Source organism: Desmodus rotundus, chromosome X (genome assembly GCF_022682495.2).
Source record: "Desmodus rotundus isolate HL8 chromosome X, HLdesRot8A.1, whole genome shotgun sequence".
Classification (NCBI taxonomy): domain Eukaryota; kingdom Metazoa; phylum Chordata; class Mammalia; order Chiroptera; family Phyllostomidae; genus Desmodus; species Desmodus rotundus.
In genome coordinates, this window is record NC_071400.1 from 75,900,899 (window position 1) to 75,919,770 (window position 18,872).

General features: G+C 35.1%; 1 protein-coding gene across 5 annotated transcripts in view; it reads left to right on the top strand.

The window, feature by feature from the left end:
- RPGR (retinitis pigmentosa GTPase regulator) overlaps positions 1–18,872 on the top strand; it is a 53,189-nt gene that overhangs the window by 5,650 nt on the left and 28,667 nt on the right. For 4 of the 5 annotated variants that reach the window (XM_045197938.2, XM_045197941.2, XM_045197940.2 and 1 more), the window contains exons 5-10: positions 1,110–1,268; positions 2,864–3,013; positions 6,241–6,399; positions 12,095–12,250; positions 15,880–16,004; positions 18,301–18,483. In XM_045197938.2, the coding sequence (XP_045053873.2) occupies positions 1,110–1,268; positions 2,864–3,013; positions 6,241–6,399; positions 12,095–12,250; positions 15,880–16,004; positions 18,301–18,483 (932 nt within the window). The remainder of the gene's footprint in view (positions 1–1,109; positions 1,269–2,863; positions 3,014–6,240; positions 6,400–12,094; positions 12,251–15,879; positions 16,005–18,300; positions 18,484–18,872) is intronic. The other variant, XM_045197939.2, reaches the window with a different exon arrangement.

Below are 18,872 nucleotides of genomic sequence, written 5' to 3' on the forward strand. Positions count from 1 at the left end.
TCCCAGTTAGGACACATGCCTGGGTTGCAGGCCAGTTCCCCAGAAGCGGGTATGTTAGAGGTAACCACACATTGATATTTCTCTCCCTCCCTTCCTCCCTCCCTTCCCCTCTCTCTAAAAATAAATAAATAAAATCTTTTTTAAAAATCTCATTTTTAATTTTTACTGATTCAGTCTGGTTTGGCCCTCAGTTTCCCCTATTATTTAGTGAGGCTTTGACTTCATATGCATTTTTATGACAGATATCACTAATTTTTAATATGTATATGTCTCAAAAAATCTTTACTACTTCAGAACTTAACTGGTAATATTTATTACGTAGGTATAATATACTTCTTATTTAATTAATAAAATAATTAACAAACATTTATAGTGCTTCCAAAGAACCAAATGCTGTTCTAAGAATACTATGAATATTAACTAAGTTAAACTTTATAACCATTCTATAAAGTAGGCAATGTTATTATCCCTGTTTTACAGATAAGGAAAAGGAGACAGGGAGAGGTTAAATACAGCTTGCCCAAGGTCACCGAGCTGACAAGAGGCAAGCCAGAATTTGCACCCAGGAAATATGGCTTTGGAGTCCTTTGTCCTAAATACTATGCTCTACTGCTTTTCTAGTTAGCTATAAAATTAAAAGAATTATACAACATAGAGTTTCCATGTTTCTAATTATATTCTTCTTGTATTTGCCTCATTTTACTTACTTGTTACTTACTATATCTTAGCTTTAATGGGTATGGAAGTTAAAATTAATGAGCCATATCTCTTTTAAAATAGTTTGATTTGGATTGTAAACTAACTTGGAAATTACTTTCTTCTTTTCTGCTCTGAGTTAATAAAGTGCTGCATGAGTAAGAAAATACAGTCCACACATTCTGTGCATTTCGGTTGCTACTGGGACTCTGGAATGGTTTGTAAAATCTCACAAAAATGTATAGCCTTGCTTGTTTCACTTCATTTTTGACAATGAAATGAAGTTATGCACCAAATTATAGGACAATGTCAACTTTCAACTTTCTTCACTGTTAATAGAGGAAATACCTGGTATACACTGGCTTTTCTCATAAAAATGATGACTGCAGTTTACTGATGTTTTCTATGTGCAGAAGAGGGCCAAATATATGCAGTTGGAGGAAATAATGAAGGCCAACTAGGACTTGGTGACACCGAAGATAGAGACACTTTTCATCTAATCAAGTTTTTTACATCCCAGCATCAGCTCAAACAGCTCTCTGCTGGATCTAACACTTCAGCTGCACTAACTGGTGAGACTTTTTTCCATTTGAAGCTGGGGCACATCCCTTTCCTTTCGACCAGGATATATGAACTCAGTAAATTTAAGAGAGCATTGCCATTTAGTTTTCTTTCATTGATGATGTATTTTCAGGAGGTATTTAAAATAGAACTTTAAACCATGACATATATTACAATTTTAAGCTTATTTAGAGTTAGATGTCAACATACATTTTGAAGGTAATTGTTAAATAAATTCTTAGCTATGTTTCTATCTACTCATGATATTCTTAAATATTATTTTCATTGAATGTTCTGAAAATTATCCTTACAACTTTAATGAAGTTATTTTCAGAAACATCATAGAAATCTTTTGGATATATGTTGTTAAAGTAAAATTTGTAATGGCCACGTATCTCTCTGCCTCCTTATTAAAAGTCTATATGAGGAACTTCTTTAAAATTTGGATCTAAGATAAACCTGATCTCACTGAAGAAGCTGCTGGTGTGCTTCTTTCTTCCAGTCTGGAGAACTGTTCCAGAACTTACAGTGTTGCTCTGGGTGTCGGAGAGCCCGAGTCAGCTCTGAGGCTCCATCCTTCAATTCTGTCAGCAGCACAGTTAGCATTTTGACATCCTTCTATTGGTTCTTATTTTCAATTTTTCTTTTATTTGCCTTATTATTAAATCAAAGATTAATTTTTTCTTCAATTTTTTTTAAAGATTGTATTTATTTATTTTCAGAGAGAGGGGAAGGGAGGGAGAAAGAGAAGGAGAGAAACATCAATGTGTGATTGCTTCTCACATGTCCCCTACTGGGGACCTGGCCTGCAACCCAGACATGTGCCCTGACTGGGAGTCGAATTGGTGACAGTTTGGTTGGCAGGCCAGCACTCAATCCACTGAGCCACACCAGCCGGGGCCAAAGATTAATTTTTAAATTAATTAAAAGGTAAATAAGTCTAGATGACTTCTTTGTAAAATACTTCCCTCATTTAGCTTTTCCAGACATCAAAAACCTTATCAGAAAGAACGTAAGTTAACCTGTATTTGAGATACTATGTATGCTAATATATTTCCTGATCCTCTGAAGCTAGGTAATATGTTTCAAGTGTAAATTGTAAAAAAAAATAATAAAAAAATTAAGGAAATCCATTTATTTGTTTTTATTTAAAGCATCATTTCCTCAGTGTTCTCAGAGCCAGGTCTTCTGGGCCCTTTTGACCTGGGACTTAGTTGCCCAGGAGTTGAGGCCCAGTGTAACTCATGGTGTCATTTAGTTCAGTTGCAGGTTGACTATGTGAAAGGAAGAAACCATTTTCTGTTTAGAGGCATTAAAATAAGAAAAGGTTATTATAGGAAAGGACATTCTGTCATTACTGTTAAGATAAAAATATGGACATGAGTGATTTACATCAGGTTAGTTTCTGTCCTTTATCATTATAGAAACATTTTGTACTAGAAATTGAACTGTTAAGGAGCTAGCTGGTATAAATGTCTTAGGAGTACTTATTTTTAAAGCATGTAATTTTTCTAAATTGCAAAATAAATGAGGCACTAGAAATACAATAATTTCATACCCCTGCCACTTTTTAAAACCTTTATTCTTCCTTGTATTTTCTTTTTAGAGGATGGAAAACTTTTTGTGTGGGGAGAAAATTCTGAAGGGCAGATTGGCCTAAATAATGTATCTAATGTGTGTGTTCCTCGTCAAGTGACCTTTGGGAAACCTATTGCCTGGATCTCTTGTGGATATTACCATTCAGCTTTTGTAACAAGTAAGACAGAGCATTTTGGATTCGTCATGTAATCTCCCATTTCTGAGTTCTTAGTTAATAATAAAATGATACAGCATTCTACAGTTCCATAGAAATGCCATGTTAGTCTATGCAATGAAATAATTTTGGTCTGCTTTAACAGTATTTCTCCATTTCAGTAATGAGAGTTCATCATTTCAAACACTCTCTGACTTGTTAACTTTTTAATGAAATTAGATACAGTAGAAAAACAAAATTTATATGTTAGAAACCCTTTTAAGTTTTGGATCTCAAACTTGTTGGAATAATTTGGCATGAAAAGTAAGACTTGTGGCCCACTTTCCTCTGGATCTACTTGCCTATGTACTTTGACCTACTCTGCTCTTGACCTGATAATTTGCTTTTATTGTTTCAATAAATGAGGCAGACTTTCAGTGTGTGAACAAGGGTAAAGACTAGGTGGAGAAGAAGAGACGTCAGCATGGGATATGATTTCCTTTGGTGGGATTTTTCTCAGCATACTCAATTTCTCCCTTTCCTGTGCTCACTGGCAGCTGTTTCTACCTTAGTTAAAATATTTGAAATATTGAACTCTGTTATAGTCTACATCTACGCTAGTAATAATAGAAGTGTGATCATGGCTTTCCATCCTATCGATGGTTTTTCTAACGGTAAAATAGCTAGAGGAAATAGTTTTGTGGTCCCTCTTAGACTTCTCTCTCTCTAAATCTTTGCTTTATACATTTACTCCTTATCCCACGTACCTCGGATTCAGTTTTAGAAAGTTCCAATTGACTCATCTCAGTGCTGCTCAGACTTAGCAGTGAATTGGAAGCAGCTTAGTACCAAGAGATGGCAAAATCCACCTTGGTTGGTATTGTTCATCACTGTATCAGTTTCTATCTTGAACATACTGTTAATCATGTTAATCAATAAATATTGTCAAATGAGGAAGTAAATGAATGAATGACCAATTAATTGTGTTTCCTGGGGCAATACTACCTACAGACTTATTAGTACCTTTAGGGTCCTGGGTTTGCTATAGTCTATGCTCACTTTGTTCATAAAACAAAACAAAAAAGGAAAGAAAAACACAAATATAAAAACAATCAAAAACAAGCAAAAGCATTGTCTTATATTTAGGTTTTAATAAAACTTCCAGAATCACTTTAATGATTAAATTCTGCCTTAGCCAGTTAGGGAAGAAGTAGAATTGAATTGTTCATCTTAACCAGCAAGTCTTAAATGGAGCTTTTTTGCTTTGTTTTATTGTTTTCATGCTTTTATAAAATAGCTTTTTTGAGATATAGCTCACATACCATATAATTCACCCATGTTAATGTATGAGGAGCACCAGGATTTATAGACAGAGGTGGAATGGGACTCTTCTGGACTTAGTAATTCATTTCATATGAGAGGCAAAAGGCATGGGAAAAGGGAAAGGGTGCTGACTTACTGAACACCTCTTCTGTGCCAGTGTTTGCTACATATTTCATTAAAAAACCTGTGAGAAATCATTATAGCTATGCCTGTAGTATTTGTCCAAGTTTTGTAAGTAAAATATATTTGGCATACATTATTATGTTAGTCTCATGCTTGAGCAAGTTTTAAGTAGTGCATCCCATGTGTATTGGGTGTCCTACAACATCCCTAAGTTCTATGACTTGCTGGAAGGAATGTCAAGCTGCAATAGCAAGTTATACTCAAGGCTAAGATTTATTACAGAGAAGGATACAGAACAAAAGCAACAAGAAAAATAAATATCAGTGGAGTCTAGACAGGTCCATCATAGGCTTCTTAGTTCTTCCTCTTCCTAGGTCACCTAGGAAATGCTTTGTCTTTGGCAGCAAACTTCAGGGACACGTGTGGAATGTCTCTACCCAGGAAACCCACTGTAGTCTCAAGGTCTGATATGCAGGGCACTGGTTATGTAGGCACATCCTACTAGCAGCTGGCCACAGCATATGAAACTCAGGTCCCTCAACAGTGAAACCAGGTGTACCTCATCAATGTTGGTGTTTGTGCACAGCAACCCTAAAAAGCTAAGCTGCCGTAATTCATTGCTCCAGGTGTGCATAACAAAATCACCAATCACTGACATAAAGAACATTTCAGGGGCCATATTCCCGGGGGTTGGTCAGTGGTCAATCATGGTTCTCTTGGAGAGATGCAGTTAATAAGCAACAAGACCTGCTGTGTTGCCTCTTTCCTCACACCAGTGGTGATATGTTCTGTGTCATTCTTTAGACTAGATTGTATATTTACAAAGGTTTCTAAATTCCTGCTTTATAGAACTCACTTCAGTTCATAGAAATGAATAAGAGAAGTTTCTTACTTTTCAGAAGTTCATAGTCATAGTACGGTAACTGTAATAACAGAAGCAAGTCAGTAGAGTTGGTATTGACAAGACAGTGATTAAATGTTGGCTTCCTGGATAAGAATCTTTGTGGAGGAAGTACCATCTATCAGTAAGAGCTGTTATCTTAAGACTCATAAAATATATTTTCTCAGCTTTCTGAACTGAGTAAATATATTGACTTTACTGAGTTTCCTGAAACAAATTTAATAAAAAGCAATTATTCATTCATATATTCAACAACTACTCATTACATGCTCAGTGTACTAGATGGACACTCTGCTAGGTTTTTGGGATACCTTAATGAGCATAACAAAATCTGTGTCCTTGTGGGGTCTTAATGTCTAGTTATTTTGCTTTATTTTAAAAATTTTTTAAAGATTTTATTTATTTATTTTTAGAGAGGGGAAGGGAAAGAGAAAGAGAGGGAGAGAAACATCTATGTGTGGTTGCCTCTCATGTGCCCCCTACTGGGACCTGGCCCGCAACCCAGGATTGTGCCCTGAGTGGGAATCCAACCAGTGTCCCTTTCGGTCATAGGCTGGCGCTCAATCTACTGAGCCACACCTGCCAGGGCTCATTTTGCTTTATTAAAAGGAAGTAGAAGTAAGATAGTCCTCACTCTTTTGTTAAACAGCTAAAATAAGTTTTCCAGTTGTTTCTTAGTAGTAATGGTTGTGAATTACTTGTGAAAATTTTGGACTAGAATAATCAAAGGGAAAATAAAATTTGGCTTTCTTTCCTCACCATATAGTAAAAATATCTCAAGAAAATTCAAATTTATTAAGTTGACATTTTCTAAATATTTTTATTGGACGTGAGAACATGTACTAAGGCCAGTGTCTTGTTCATATTTATGTCATCATTGATCACTGTTCTTTTCCTTTAACAGTGGACGGAGAACTGTATACATTTGGAGAACCTGAGTGTGGGAAGTTAGGGCTTCCCCAAGAGCTACTGGTGAATCACAGAGTGCCCCAGCTTGTGACTGGAATTCCTGAGAAAGTGCTCCAAGTAGCTTGTGGCGGAGGGCACACCGTGGTTCTCACAGGTATGTGGGGACCCTGCTGATCTGTTTCTTGCTTTCTGTGGTGGCTAATGAAAAAAAATAATATATTTTTTATTGTGGTAAAAACACTTATCATCTGACTTACCCTCTTGAGTGATTTTTATTTTTATTTTTGTTTTTTATTGTTCATGCTATTACAGTTGTCCCCACATTTTCTCCCTTTGCTCACCTCCACCCAGCCCCAACACTTCACTCCCTCAGTCAGTCCTCATATCGTTGTTGTCCATGTCCACAGGTCATGCATAAATGTTCCTTGGTTAATGCCTTCACCATCTTTCATCAAGTTCCCCTCCCTCTGGCAGCTGTCAGTCTGTTCCATGTATCTATGCTTCTGTTTGTATTTTGTTCGTTAGTTCATTGTGTTCATCAGATTCCACATATAAAGTGAGTTTGTATAATGCAGTATCATCTATAGGCACAATGTTGTATGGCAAATTACTAGAACTTACCTTGCATAGCTGAAACTTTTATACATGTTGATTAGCAGCTCTCCTATTCTCCCTCCCAGCTCCTAGCAACCACAATTCTAGTCTCTGCTTCTATGAGTTTCACTATTTTAGATAGCTCATATAAATTGACTTTGGATCTTTTCCTGTTAAGATCCTCACCTTTTATTCCTATAGTTAATATACATTTCTGGCCAATGGAGGAATTTCTTAAGTAGAAAAAATGAATTTTGTTGAATTGTTTTCACTAACATAACTGATGTTTTCATGATCATAACACCTTTTTTAAAAAATTAATTAATTTATTTTTATTGTTACAGTTGTCTGCATTTTCTCCCCTTCCCTCCACCCCACCCAGTCCCACCTCCCTCCCCCACCTCTACCCTCCCCCTTGATTTTGTCCTTGTGTCCTTTATAGTAGCTCCTATAGACCCCTCTCCCCACTGTCCCCTCCCCACTCCCCTGTGATCGTAACACCTTTAATGGCAACAAATGATGTTGCTTTTAGCTCAGTTTCAAAGACAGACTGTTTTCCATATGTATATAGAAATATATGTTTTTCCTATGTATTGGAAATATGTTTTTCATATATATGTGTATATACCATATTTATCAAAAATTGACTTTTTCTGAAATACTTTCTTTTGGAGAAGCTCCCTTTTCATGCTGTTTTCTACAGTCATTGACAATTCTTTTCTTTGTGGCATTCACCATGTATAACTTGGTGATTCCTTTGTGATTTTTATGTTCTGTTACAGTAGTTCATTAAAAATGTTAGGATTTTAAATTACAGGTAATAAAAGAAAGTTAGAACCTTAATAGTAATATCAATTTTGGCTTCTGAATTTTGTATGTGGTATAACATGTCATTTCTCAGGATTCTAGTTAATATATTAAGATATACTTACTACTTGATAATATGCCTACTAAATTGATGTTCCTATATTTGTTCAGCATTATCTTTATTTAGATGAGTAGCATAGATGTAATGTAATTAGGTAGTGAATTATGACTTTTTTGGTTAGAAAGAAGTGAACGGTCTCTGAAATCATCATTAATCTTTAGTAACCCAAAGTTAGAAGTATTCTAGATAAATATTGAATAATAACCAATTCTCAGACGATGTGTTTAATATTGCAAGGTGATAGAGCAATATTTTATCTTTAGATTTTCCTCTCTAACATAGCTTTTCCTTGGCTTCTTTTTCTTTATTATTTTCTTAATCCTCACCTGAGGATATGTTTTGCTGCTTTTAGAGAGAGAGGAATGGGTGGGGGGAGAGAAAGAGAAACATAAGTGTGAGAGAGAAACACCAATCAGTTGCCTCCTGTATGTGCCCTAAGAAGGGATGGAACCTGAAACCTAGGTATGTGCCCTGACCGGAAATCAAACCCATGACCTTTTGGTGTATGAGATGCTGACTGAGCCACCCGGCCAGAGCTCCTTGACATTTTGTTGTAGTTCTAGTCATGCTTATTAAGATACTAAGTTATTAAGATATGGGATGGGGAGAAAAGGCATACAACTGTAATTGAATAACAATAAACATTAAAAAAAATTATTAAGATATGGTTTACCAGAATTATAATTTCCAGATGGAATCTTTTTCCAAGTTAGAAATTATTTCTTTTCAAGGCTTCCAGTCTAAATATGGAAATAATTTTGAGGTTTAAGATTTTAAAAAATTTTTGCTGACAAAATGAATTTTCATATTTTTTTCTAAAAGATTTATTTTAGGAATTAAAATTTGAAATTAATCTTTATAAATTATCCAAAAATTCATTCCATAGGCAGAAATGCAACTTATTCTTTATGTTATGTATTTTATGTAGTTTATACAAAAATTACAGGAAGAATTAATTTGTTAGGTGATTGAATATTCTAAAGGATACAAATACTGATTATATAATAATGTCATTCAACCATACATTATAAAATATTTTCACATATTATAAAATGACCACCAAGATCATTTATGGTACTTTTCATTATACTTAAAATTAAAAATGCTCTTAAGTGTGATAATTTCTTACAATATTATAGACATTTAGCTTCCCGTGGACTTTGTTTTGTAGTTCAAAACTGTGTTGCCAAAAATTGTTTGTTTTGGGTAGATATTTGCATACTTTTCAATCTCATAGACTATTAAAATTTTTATATTTTAAGTTTTTTGTTTTATAAAATATGAGGATGAACATATGGTTGCCAGCTTTTGGTTTTCATTTGGCTAAATATGGACATTGCAAACAATACAATGTTTTTACCATTTTATCATAAAATAAGGGGAATTTTTATAACAAAAATTAAAAATCTCTTAATTTTATAGTAAGACATACCCTTAAATTTTATGTTTATTTGTATGGAAAATTCACTATTTGCCTATTTTTCACATTTCTCCAAGGACCCGTGAGAGCTTTATTATGAGCTAGCCCTGGTGAGAAAGCTATATGGAGCACTGTGTGGACAGAAAGGTTAAATATTTAGTCCTGAGAAGAAATTGACCTGAAGAGTGTATTGACGATTAGTTTTATTAAGTATGAAATTGAATACCTAAGAGTCATAGAATACTTTGCAAGACCTTTAAGGAAAGAATAGCAAACCTTCTGTTCTAAATTATTCCCTGCACTAAGGCAAAGGGTTTGGATTAGATGATTCTGGGTGGGGTCTTCCGCAGTGTTGTTTTTCCTTGTGTCTATAACTCGGATCTTAAAATCTATTTAGGTATCCTTCATTAAAATATTGCAAAGATAATTTAAATTATCTCATTGCTGATTAATTTATTTAAAACATAATATTTAAATATGACCGTGATAGGTTAGAAAATACAACTACTGGTTGTAGTGATGGGTGATAGTATGATTAGTTTCTCCTTAGAATCAGGGAAACAATGGACTTCTATTGAGAAAATCTCAGACTGGAACTTGGACACCTAAGTGAGGCAGAGTGATAGATATCATCTTGTATGTCATCCACAGCAGTTACCAAAAGACAAGAAAAGCATGATTATAAGATGGGGTCCTCAATGAAATCTGGATCCCAAGAAAAATAAGGACTTAAATTCTCCAGATTATGTTTGGACAAACTAAGATCTCTGCAGGGTAACAAATTATTAGTCATGAAATCAAATGTATTCTGTGAAATTACAATAGTATTGATCTGAAGCCAACTAATAAAAATCTGTTTTTCTAATATAGTGTTATTTTTAACATTGAATTACATTGTTAAATGTTACAAAGGTGATATGACCAAAATTTATATTAGTTGTTATATATAATGGCCTTAAATGAAAGAGGCTCAGGTCATTGAAAAAATCAGAAACTATTGTCATTGTTAATCATCCAAGCACCTGAAAGTGAACCTAACAGGATAATGTGAATCAGGCTGTCTAAATGGCCTGATTTTATAAGCCAATATCAGACAACTTAAGAAACTTATAGTAATTGTTGATCAGCTAGAGATAGACAATCATTTTAATTTACCTGACATTTTATATTAAGCTGAACATTTAGAACTGGAGATAACGCCATATGATGATTAATTAAACTAAGAGATGGTATTTTTTATACTAATAAGTATCTGTTTTGTAATTGTTTCATTGTGGCTTTATATCCTTGGCACAGCATATTTTTTAAGAGTCAGTATTTATATGTCTTATTTATGAAATAAACATTCTTTTCAGATGGAAAAAATGTAAGACCATGATAGTAGATAGTTATGTGTTCATTATATCTTCCATTGTCAGAATAAGATGAGTTGATTAGAGAATATTCTTTTTCTAATTTATTTTTTATTGAATTTATTGGGGTGACACTGGCTAATAAAATTATATAGGTTTCAGGTATACAGTTAGGTAATACATCATCTGGATATTGTATTGTGTTTTTACCACCCCAATTCAGGTCTCCTTCATCACCATTTATCCCCCCCTTTACCCTCTTCTACCGCCCTCTACTCCCTCCCTTCCCTCTGGCATTACTGTTGTTTGTGTCCAGGAATCTTCCTGATTTTCTTCGCTTAATCCCTTCACCCTTATCACCAAACCCCTAACCTCCTCCCCTCTGACAGCTGTCTTCTGTTCTCTGTATCCATGAGTCTCCACTTTGTTGGTTTATTTGGTTCATTAGATTCCACACATAAGCGAAATCATGTGGTACTTTCTCTGACTGGTATATTTCACTTAGTATAATATTCTCAAGGTTCATCCATGCTGTTGCAAAAGGTACGATTTCCTTTTTTATGGCTGAGTAGTATTCCGCCACAGCTCTTACAACTGAATGTCCTATGATTTTTTAAAATCTTTCTTGAGTGTTTTCTCATTTAATCCTCATAGAAACTCTATTAGAAAGGGATTATAATATCAGAGATTTTTAGTACCTTTCCTACTTGCCACAGCTGGTAATAATAATGCAGATTTGGGCTCCTGCCTGAATCCAAAGCTCTTTTTCTTCTTTGTACCAGGAGAGGCAATGTATTGAACTCCGGAGAAGTAAACTAATACAATAACCACTGTGCTTCTAACGTCGTGGCCAGCGAGAGTTGTGTATCTAAAATGACTCTCATCACCACTCATTTTTCCTGTTTTTGTGTTTTCCCATTTCAAGAGAATATGTGAGCATAACATCTACTAAGTTATTGGAGGTCCTTTGGAATCATTTAAAACATTAATATAGATTAAAGCTTTTTTACCCTCTTTTTATTATTATTGAATTTCTCAGTAAATGTACTTTACCTATACATAAAGCTAGCATTATCTACTGTGTTTAAGTTCTCATGCAAATTCTCATGAAATTGTTTTATAAAATAGACTCTTCTATTAAACTACCTTTGAAAGTAAGGGCTTTTTCTATAGGAAACAGTTAATTTTTTTATTTAAGGCAGTGAAAGGAATTAATGACAGTTGATACTTTTAAAGAAGCTGAGTGGTAATTATAGGGACACTTTAGGTTGTTCACCGACTCCTGTATTTTTAGCAATTTCTTTTGTTAGTTATGTGTAAAAGATGAAATCAGGCCCATACCATAATTTTTATAGTTGTGTACCTTGTCATTTTCGCTCTTCCTTCATCACTGAGAAATGAATACTTAAGTATTAGGTACTCTTATATGGGCATTTCTTTCAGAGATACTTAACCTTCATTGTGAAAGGTTGAATATAACAATTTTTCTAGATATAATGGTGACAACACCTGCTTCCCTGCAATCTTTTTTTTGTATTTGCCCCTTCCTTTTCAGAAAAAGCTGTGTACACCTTCGGGCTGGGACAGTTTGGACAGCTGGGTCTTGGCACTTTTGTCTTCGAAGCTGCTGAACCTCAAATCATTGAGTCTGTTAACGGCCAGAAAATAACCTCCATTTCTTGTGGAGAAAATCACACAGCTTTGATAACAGGTACAGATCATATTTCTGGTATATATTTATACAACTGGGTATATTTTACAAAATAAAGACTGTGAAATTAACATGTCTAACTTAAACAAAAGAATAACTGAGAAAATTGAATTCCTTGTTTAATATGCCAAAATATAAAGTTTATAAACTCTTTTTAAATTTTAATTCAATTCAAAATCAGTGTAAATGATCCAAAGATTTAGAACCTCAGAATGTGTCAGTGATAAGACCATAGTATTATACTTTGGCAGAAAGCTGGAATCTTTTTGAAACTTTATCAATTTGAAGGTTTTTAACTCTGCTCAGACCAGAGGGAAAAGTCTTACAAGACAAAAACTTATTTTGTGTATATCCACATACCTATTATTTTTATTACTATTTTAATTTTTATTACCTTTATTGTTGTGAAATTGGTTAATAAAAATATATGGGTTTCAAGTGTATATTTCTATATTCCCCACATCTTTTTGCTAGAAAACAAAAGAATTTACATTAAAATATTCTCCCTGTTCAATCTGACACAGCTACATTCAGACTGTTTTTATGATGCTTTTGCCACTATGAGGCATTTCCAGGAGTGACCCTTTCCTACTTGCTCCGCAGTGATAGAAAGTCACCTCAAACACCACTAAGAGAGTACCTGAGTCTTCTAGACCTTCCACTCTGTATTTTCTCCTTTATCCAGAGAGACACTGCATTGGGCCACCTAATCAACCTCAGAAACTAGGTGCTGCTAATGGAGGACTTAATAAAGATCTTTCCCTAAAATGACTGATTCAGTTACTTGTAGGTAATTGACATACTCCACAATTTTAATTGCTTTAGAACAAAAGGCTCTGTAATTTCATGATTTCCAGCTCACATTTCTATCTAAAAATGAAACATGTAAAAGTTAGAAATCATGTAGTGTTTTAGAATAATCCAGATATTGCTATTTCTTTTTTTAACTTAACTTTATTGTTTATTACAGTTGTCCCAATTTTTCCCCCTTTGCCTTCCTCTGTCCCGCCCCATCCCCTACTCCCAAAGTCCAGATACTGCTATTTCTACATTTATTTCCCTTCTTTTAAGCAAGCTACTGCTACAGTGGAGCTCATCTAATGGTGTCTGATTAGGGGAACTAGGAGTCAGCAAATACAAGGTCCTACAATTCTCTGTCTTTTCTTCCCAAAGAACCTTTCAAAGAGACCTACCTGCCCATTTTCAAGTATTGATGTCTTTGTTAATATAGCATGAAATAGAGCATATATATACACAAATGTCTATATACAATTGTATGTATATATGTATATATACAATGTAAAGAATTGCTATTCATTCATAGTCCTAGGATCATCATTATGTAGGTATCCCTTACTGCACTATCTTAATCTCAGTTTCTCTGCCCTTACTGCCATTTTTCATCCATTCTAAATTGCCATTGATGGTAAATACACACTTTTTATGGGTTATCTAACATACAATGAGATTATTTGGCTAAACTTTCGTAGTACCTGTCCTCCTAATGAAAGAAGTTATAGCACAAATAATTGAACATTAACTTGGTTTGCCTTTTTGCTCATGAATCCTCCCTATGGGACAAGTGTTTGGAATATTTTTTCCTCCAGGATTAATGAGAGATATGTAGTGAGTTATCTATAATTCTTGCCAGTTCCCCATTATAGCCAGTGGCTCATATTTTAAAAAGCTCTCTGAGGTTAGAAGTGGAATCAGGTGGCTTAGATCGTATTTTGTTTTTTTCTGACTAAAGATAATCAAAAGGACAAACTTTAAAAAGTATTTTGGATAAAGAAATCAGGGTCAAAGGAAGGAGGAGGAAAGATGATAAGGAATATACATAAAGAAATAAATACCTAATAGTAAGAATTATGCCCTGGCTGGTATAGCTCAGTGGATTGAGCTTGGGCTGCGAACCAAAGGGTTGCTGGTTCGATTCCTAGTCAGGGCACATACCTCGGTTGCGGGCCAGGTCCCCAGTAGGGGGCTCACGAGAGGCAACCACACATTGATGTTTCTCTCCCTCTCTTTCTCCTTCCTTTCCCCTCTATCTAAAAACAAAATAAATAAAATATTTTTAAAAAAGAATTAGAAGAGTATACATTTAGAGCATAAACACTGGTTATTGCTGATTTGTAGGGCATCTATTTATTTTTGTACATTAATTTTTGAACTTCCCACTTTACTGAATTATGGTATCTTTAATCATTTTTTGGTCAGTTCTCTTGGATTTTCTTAGTATGCAGTTACTTTGCCATCTTAAACTAGAGGGTCTCAAATGTGATCTTATAATTTTCCAGCTTAAAGCCATTCATTTAGCTTACTATTGCCCTTAGGATAGAGTTCAGAGATTCTTAAGATGAACTAACAGGATCCTCTCTGTTGTGGTTCCTTTCTACTTCAGACTCATCTTACACCACTCTCCCCTTGTGCTTCAGGCACATTGTTGCCTTTCAACTGCTTGACTATGCTATATATATGTATTTTTATTCAGAGCTTTTGTATGTACTGCTGACTCTGCCTGGAAGATTCTTTGTTCCCTTTTCTTGCAGCTAAACTCTGATCATCCTTTATGCCACAGTTTGAAAGCCTTCCCTAGTCCCCAGATGATTGGGAGACCATCCCCCTCCTCTGTACCCATACTGGAACCTTTCCCATTACTTTTGCTTCCATGGCACTTACCCCACTTGAGATGAAAGTTAAGAAGAAAGGGCTTGAGGAGTGATGGTTCAGAATAGCTGCTACAGCAGTGGAGCAAAAGGGTTAACTGAAGAGAAGCAACAAGATTACTCATCATCATTGTGGGTCCACCTATATAGGGGACCCCCAGGATTGTTATAGGTTAGGGACGTCAAACTCATGGTCACCAGGGGCCACATCAGCCTTGAAGTTGCCTTCAAAGAGCCAAAAGTAATTTCTACTCCTTAACAGTTAAGCAGTAGTTACATTTATACAGTCCTAAAATTATTTTGGCCCTTCGAAGGCAACCTCGAGGCTGATGAGGCCCCCAGTGAAAATGAGTTTGACACCCCTGGTCTAGGGGTGAGTCAGCGGGGTTGGTTGATTGCATTTTTGTCAGCAGCGTTCCCCAGCCCAGGAGCAGAACTGGTAAAAGAGGCAGCTGGATTGATCTAAGCCAGTAGTTTTCTACCAGTGGTGATTTTGTCCCCCCACTGGAAACATGGCAGTGTCTGGAGACATTTTTGATTGTCGCAACTGCAGAGGCAGGGCTTAAAAAACTGGATCTAATCAGTGAACGGAGGAAGAAGAAAATGAGCTGTATTGGGATGTAGGGGGGTCAGAATATAACAATCTCTTTCCCCTTGAGAAGATGGCATGTAACATGAGATCTCATGCTGGTGCTGCTACTCCACACAAAGCCTCAGAACAACTTGGTTTCAACTTTACAAACCACCAAGGGCTTAGTGATTTATTCTCAGAGTATCTATTGTCTAATATTATGTGCAGGACCACAGAGACCATAGAGGGTATGCAAGCGTCAATGAATCAGGGTAAATTCAATGCATAATGTGAGGGGAAAATTACAGTTGGGATGTATGTTAATATTTTTGTCTATTTATAAATAAATTAATACAACCAGCTCTTTTATAATTCTCTTTTTTGCATTTTAGATGTAGGCTATATGTATACTTTTGGAGATGGTCGATATGGAAAATTAGGACTTGGAGTGGAGAATTTTACCAATCACTTTGATCCTACTTTGTGCCCTCATTTTTTGAGATTCAGAGTTCGTTTGGTAAGGGTATTAGCATTTCCCTGTTTATATTTTCATATTCCATTATTTTAGTCTTTCAGTTTTATATAGAAAATAAGTACTTTTATGTTGATATGAAAGAACATCATGGCTGTATCTAATAAATATACTTGTTTCCTAAGAGTCAAATGTCAGACATAATGTCACTCTGAAAATCTGTGCCTTTCCTAATTTTCTTCTTTAATATCTTCCTTTGTGCCCTAATCTTGACTCTTCTATTTTATTCTCATATGTCTTTTAAAAGCCAGGACCGTGCCATGCCTGAAAGCTCTGTGACTCCTATAGCACCCAGCAGAGTACCTTACTCACAGTAGTCATCTATAGATATTTGTTGAATCAGATATTACTAAGACTCTCAAATTCTGCACAAGAGAATATTAATGGAGAGTTTTGAAATTATGTTTTGTTGGCAAAATGCTATTTAGATAAGAAGGTATTGTTTCCAGTATTATCACCAGTAGGCATTTTGTGTCTATTATTTCTAACACTTTTGCCAATTAAGAACTATGGACATGAAAAATCTGTTTCTTTGGTGATGGTATTACCTGAAATTTGTTCTCCAAAAACTTAGTGCCTAATGCTATAAAACATTTCCATTCTTTGATTTGATACCACTTAGTGAACCCCTGCTCTGAACAAGACACTGACTGAGTATAAGGGATACAGAGCATACAGTGATGAACAAAATAATCAAATCCTCATTCACTGAGCTTATAGTTTTATAGGGAAGATCATTTTTAAAAGTGCTGTACAGAAGTATATAAATTTTAACTTTGAAAATATTGTAAAGGACAGGTTCAGAATATGCTATCCTTATGCTACCATGGACAGTTTAAAGTGGCTAAAAATCTGTGTATTGCAAATACTACACAATAGCTTTTAAGCACTTTTTTGGAAATCAGTTATTTCTCAAAATCCTTTGCATGTTGATTTTATTTTTCATTGTTCCATCATTGTATGTGCTTGCATTTTGCTCTAAGGACCTTTAAAAATGTTCATGTAAAGAAAAAGCTTCAAGCCCTGGCTGGCGTAGCTCAGTGGATTGAGTGCAGGCCTGCAAACCAAAGGGCCACCAGTTCGATTCCCAGTCTAGGACATATGCCTGAGTTGCAGGCCAGGTTCCCAGTAGGGGGCACATGAGAGGCAACCACACATGGATGTTTCTCTCCCTCTCTTTCTCCTTCCCTTCCCCTCTCTCTAGAAATAAATAAATAAAATCTTTTTAAAAATCCTACCTCCTCCTTGAAAGAAAGAAAGAAAGAAAAAGAAAGAAAGAAAGAAAGAAAGAAAGAAAGAAAGAAAGAAAGAAAGAGCTTTGAGACATAATTAGCTCAAGAGACTGATTTATTCTTGGATCACCTTTTTCCAAGTAGAATTTCTCTGAGTAATTTTTTCAAGTAATTGACAGGTTGCTCTCAGATTAAAATAACATTTTCTAACTTGTAAGGAGAATTGTAACATTACATTTAGTTTTTTATCTATATTATATCGAATAATTTTTTGCCTATACTATCTAAAATTGACAGTAAAATTGTATGTTAAACTTGTTCTAATTTTCAGTCATAGTAATTTAATGAAAAGAATATGCAGTTGACTCTTGAACAATGCAGGGGTTAGGGGCACTGACCCCAAAAGTAGAAAATCTATGTATAACTTCTGACTTCCCCAAAACCTAAGTACAATCATCCCTCAGTATCCACAGGGGATTGGTTCCAAATACCAAAATCCACAAATGCTCAAGTCCCTTATATAAAATGGCATAGAACAACGTATGCAGTCAGCCCTCTGCATCTGCACATTCCCAACTGTGGATCGGAAATACTTGGGTTTTTTTCCATGGTTGGTTGAATCCATGAATTTGAAACCCAGGGATATGGAGGGCTGAGTGTTTATTTTTTTTTAAAGTAGCTTAGTTGGTTAGAGCATCGTCCCAATACACTAAGGTTGCGGGTTCGATTCCTGGTCAGGGCACATACAAAAATCAACCAATGAATGCATAAATAAGTGGAACAACAAATCGATGTCTCTCTCTAAAAATCAATAAATAGTTTAAAAATAAAAACATATAAGTGGACCTGTGTAGTTCAAACCCACGTTGTTAAGGGTCAACTGTATATTATAATTCATGCATGTGTGTGTGTGTGTGTCTATAGATAGATGTAGTCATTCAGTATAGAAAGTCTGCCACTAAGTAAATGTTTTGTAGCTGAAAACCGTTAAAAACTTACTTGTGTTTAAAGCCAGTATCAATTGATTTTTCTGTGGATTTATGCTGTAGGTTGCCTGTGGTGGGTGTCACATGATTGTTTTTGCCACTCCACAACATGGTGCAGAAAAATTTGCATTTGAGGAAGAGACTGATCCTTGCACGTCTGGAGCAATTTCTGTGCCCATCAGCAACGTGACTTCAGGAAACCTACTGCACAGTACTTTATCAGCACGTGTACGTCGAAGAGAGAGGGTACAGTTGTGGTCTATCCTATATAATAGTATTGTATAGCACTGCAAAGAAAACTGGAAGACAAAATCCTTTTTCTTTTTAACTCAAAGAACAATCTCGCCTGATACATTTACTAAATAAAATTATTTAGAGTTAAGGGCATATAAACTTTTAAAGGGAACTCAGAGTTAAGCTGTTAAATATACAAATTAAGAAATTCAAATTATCATGAACAACCTTGGCTTATAGACAGTGGAACTTACCACTATCTTACCACCTCAGATTGAATGCGGAGTTGTTTTCTCAACCATGTGTGTATTGACCTTTGCTTTGATTTTATCTTTTAGTTATAGTGCATGAGCAGTGGAATGTTATACATTATAAACAATGAAACATGAAAAACAAAGAAA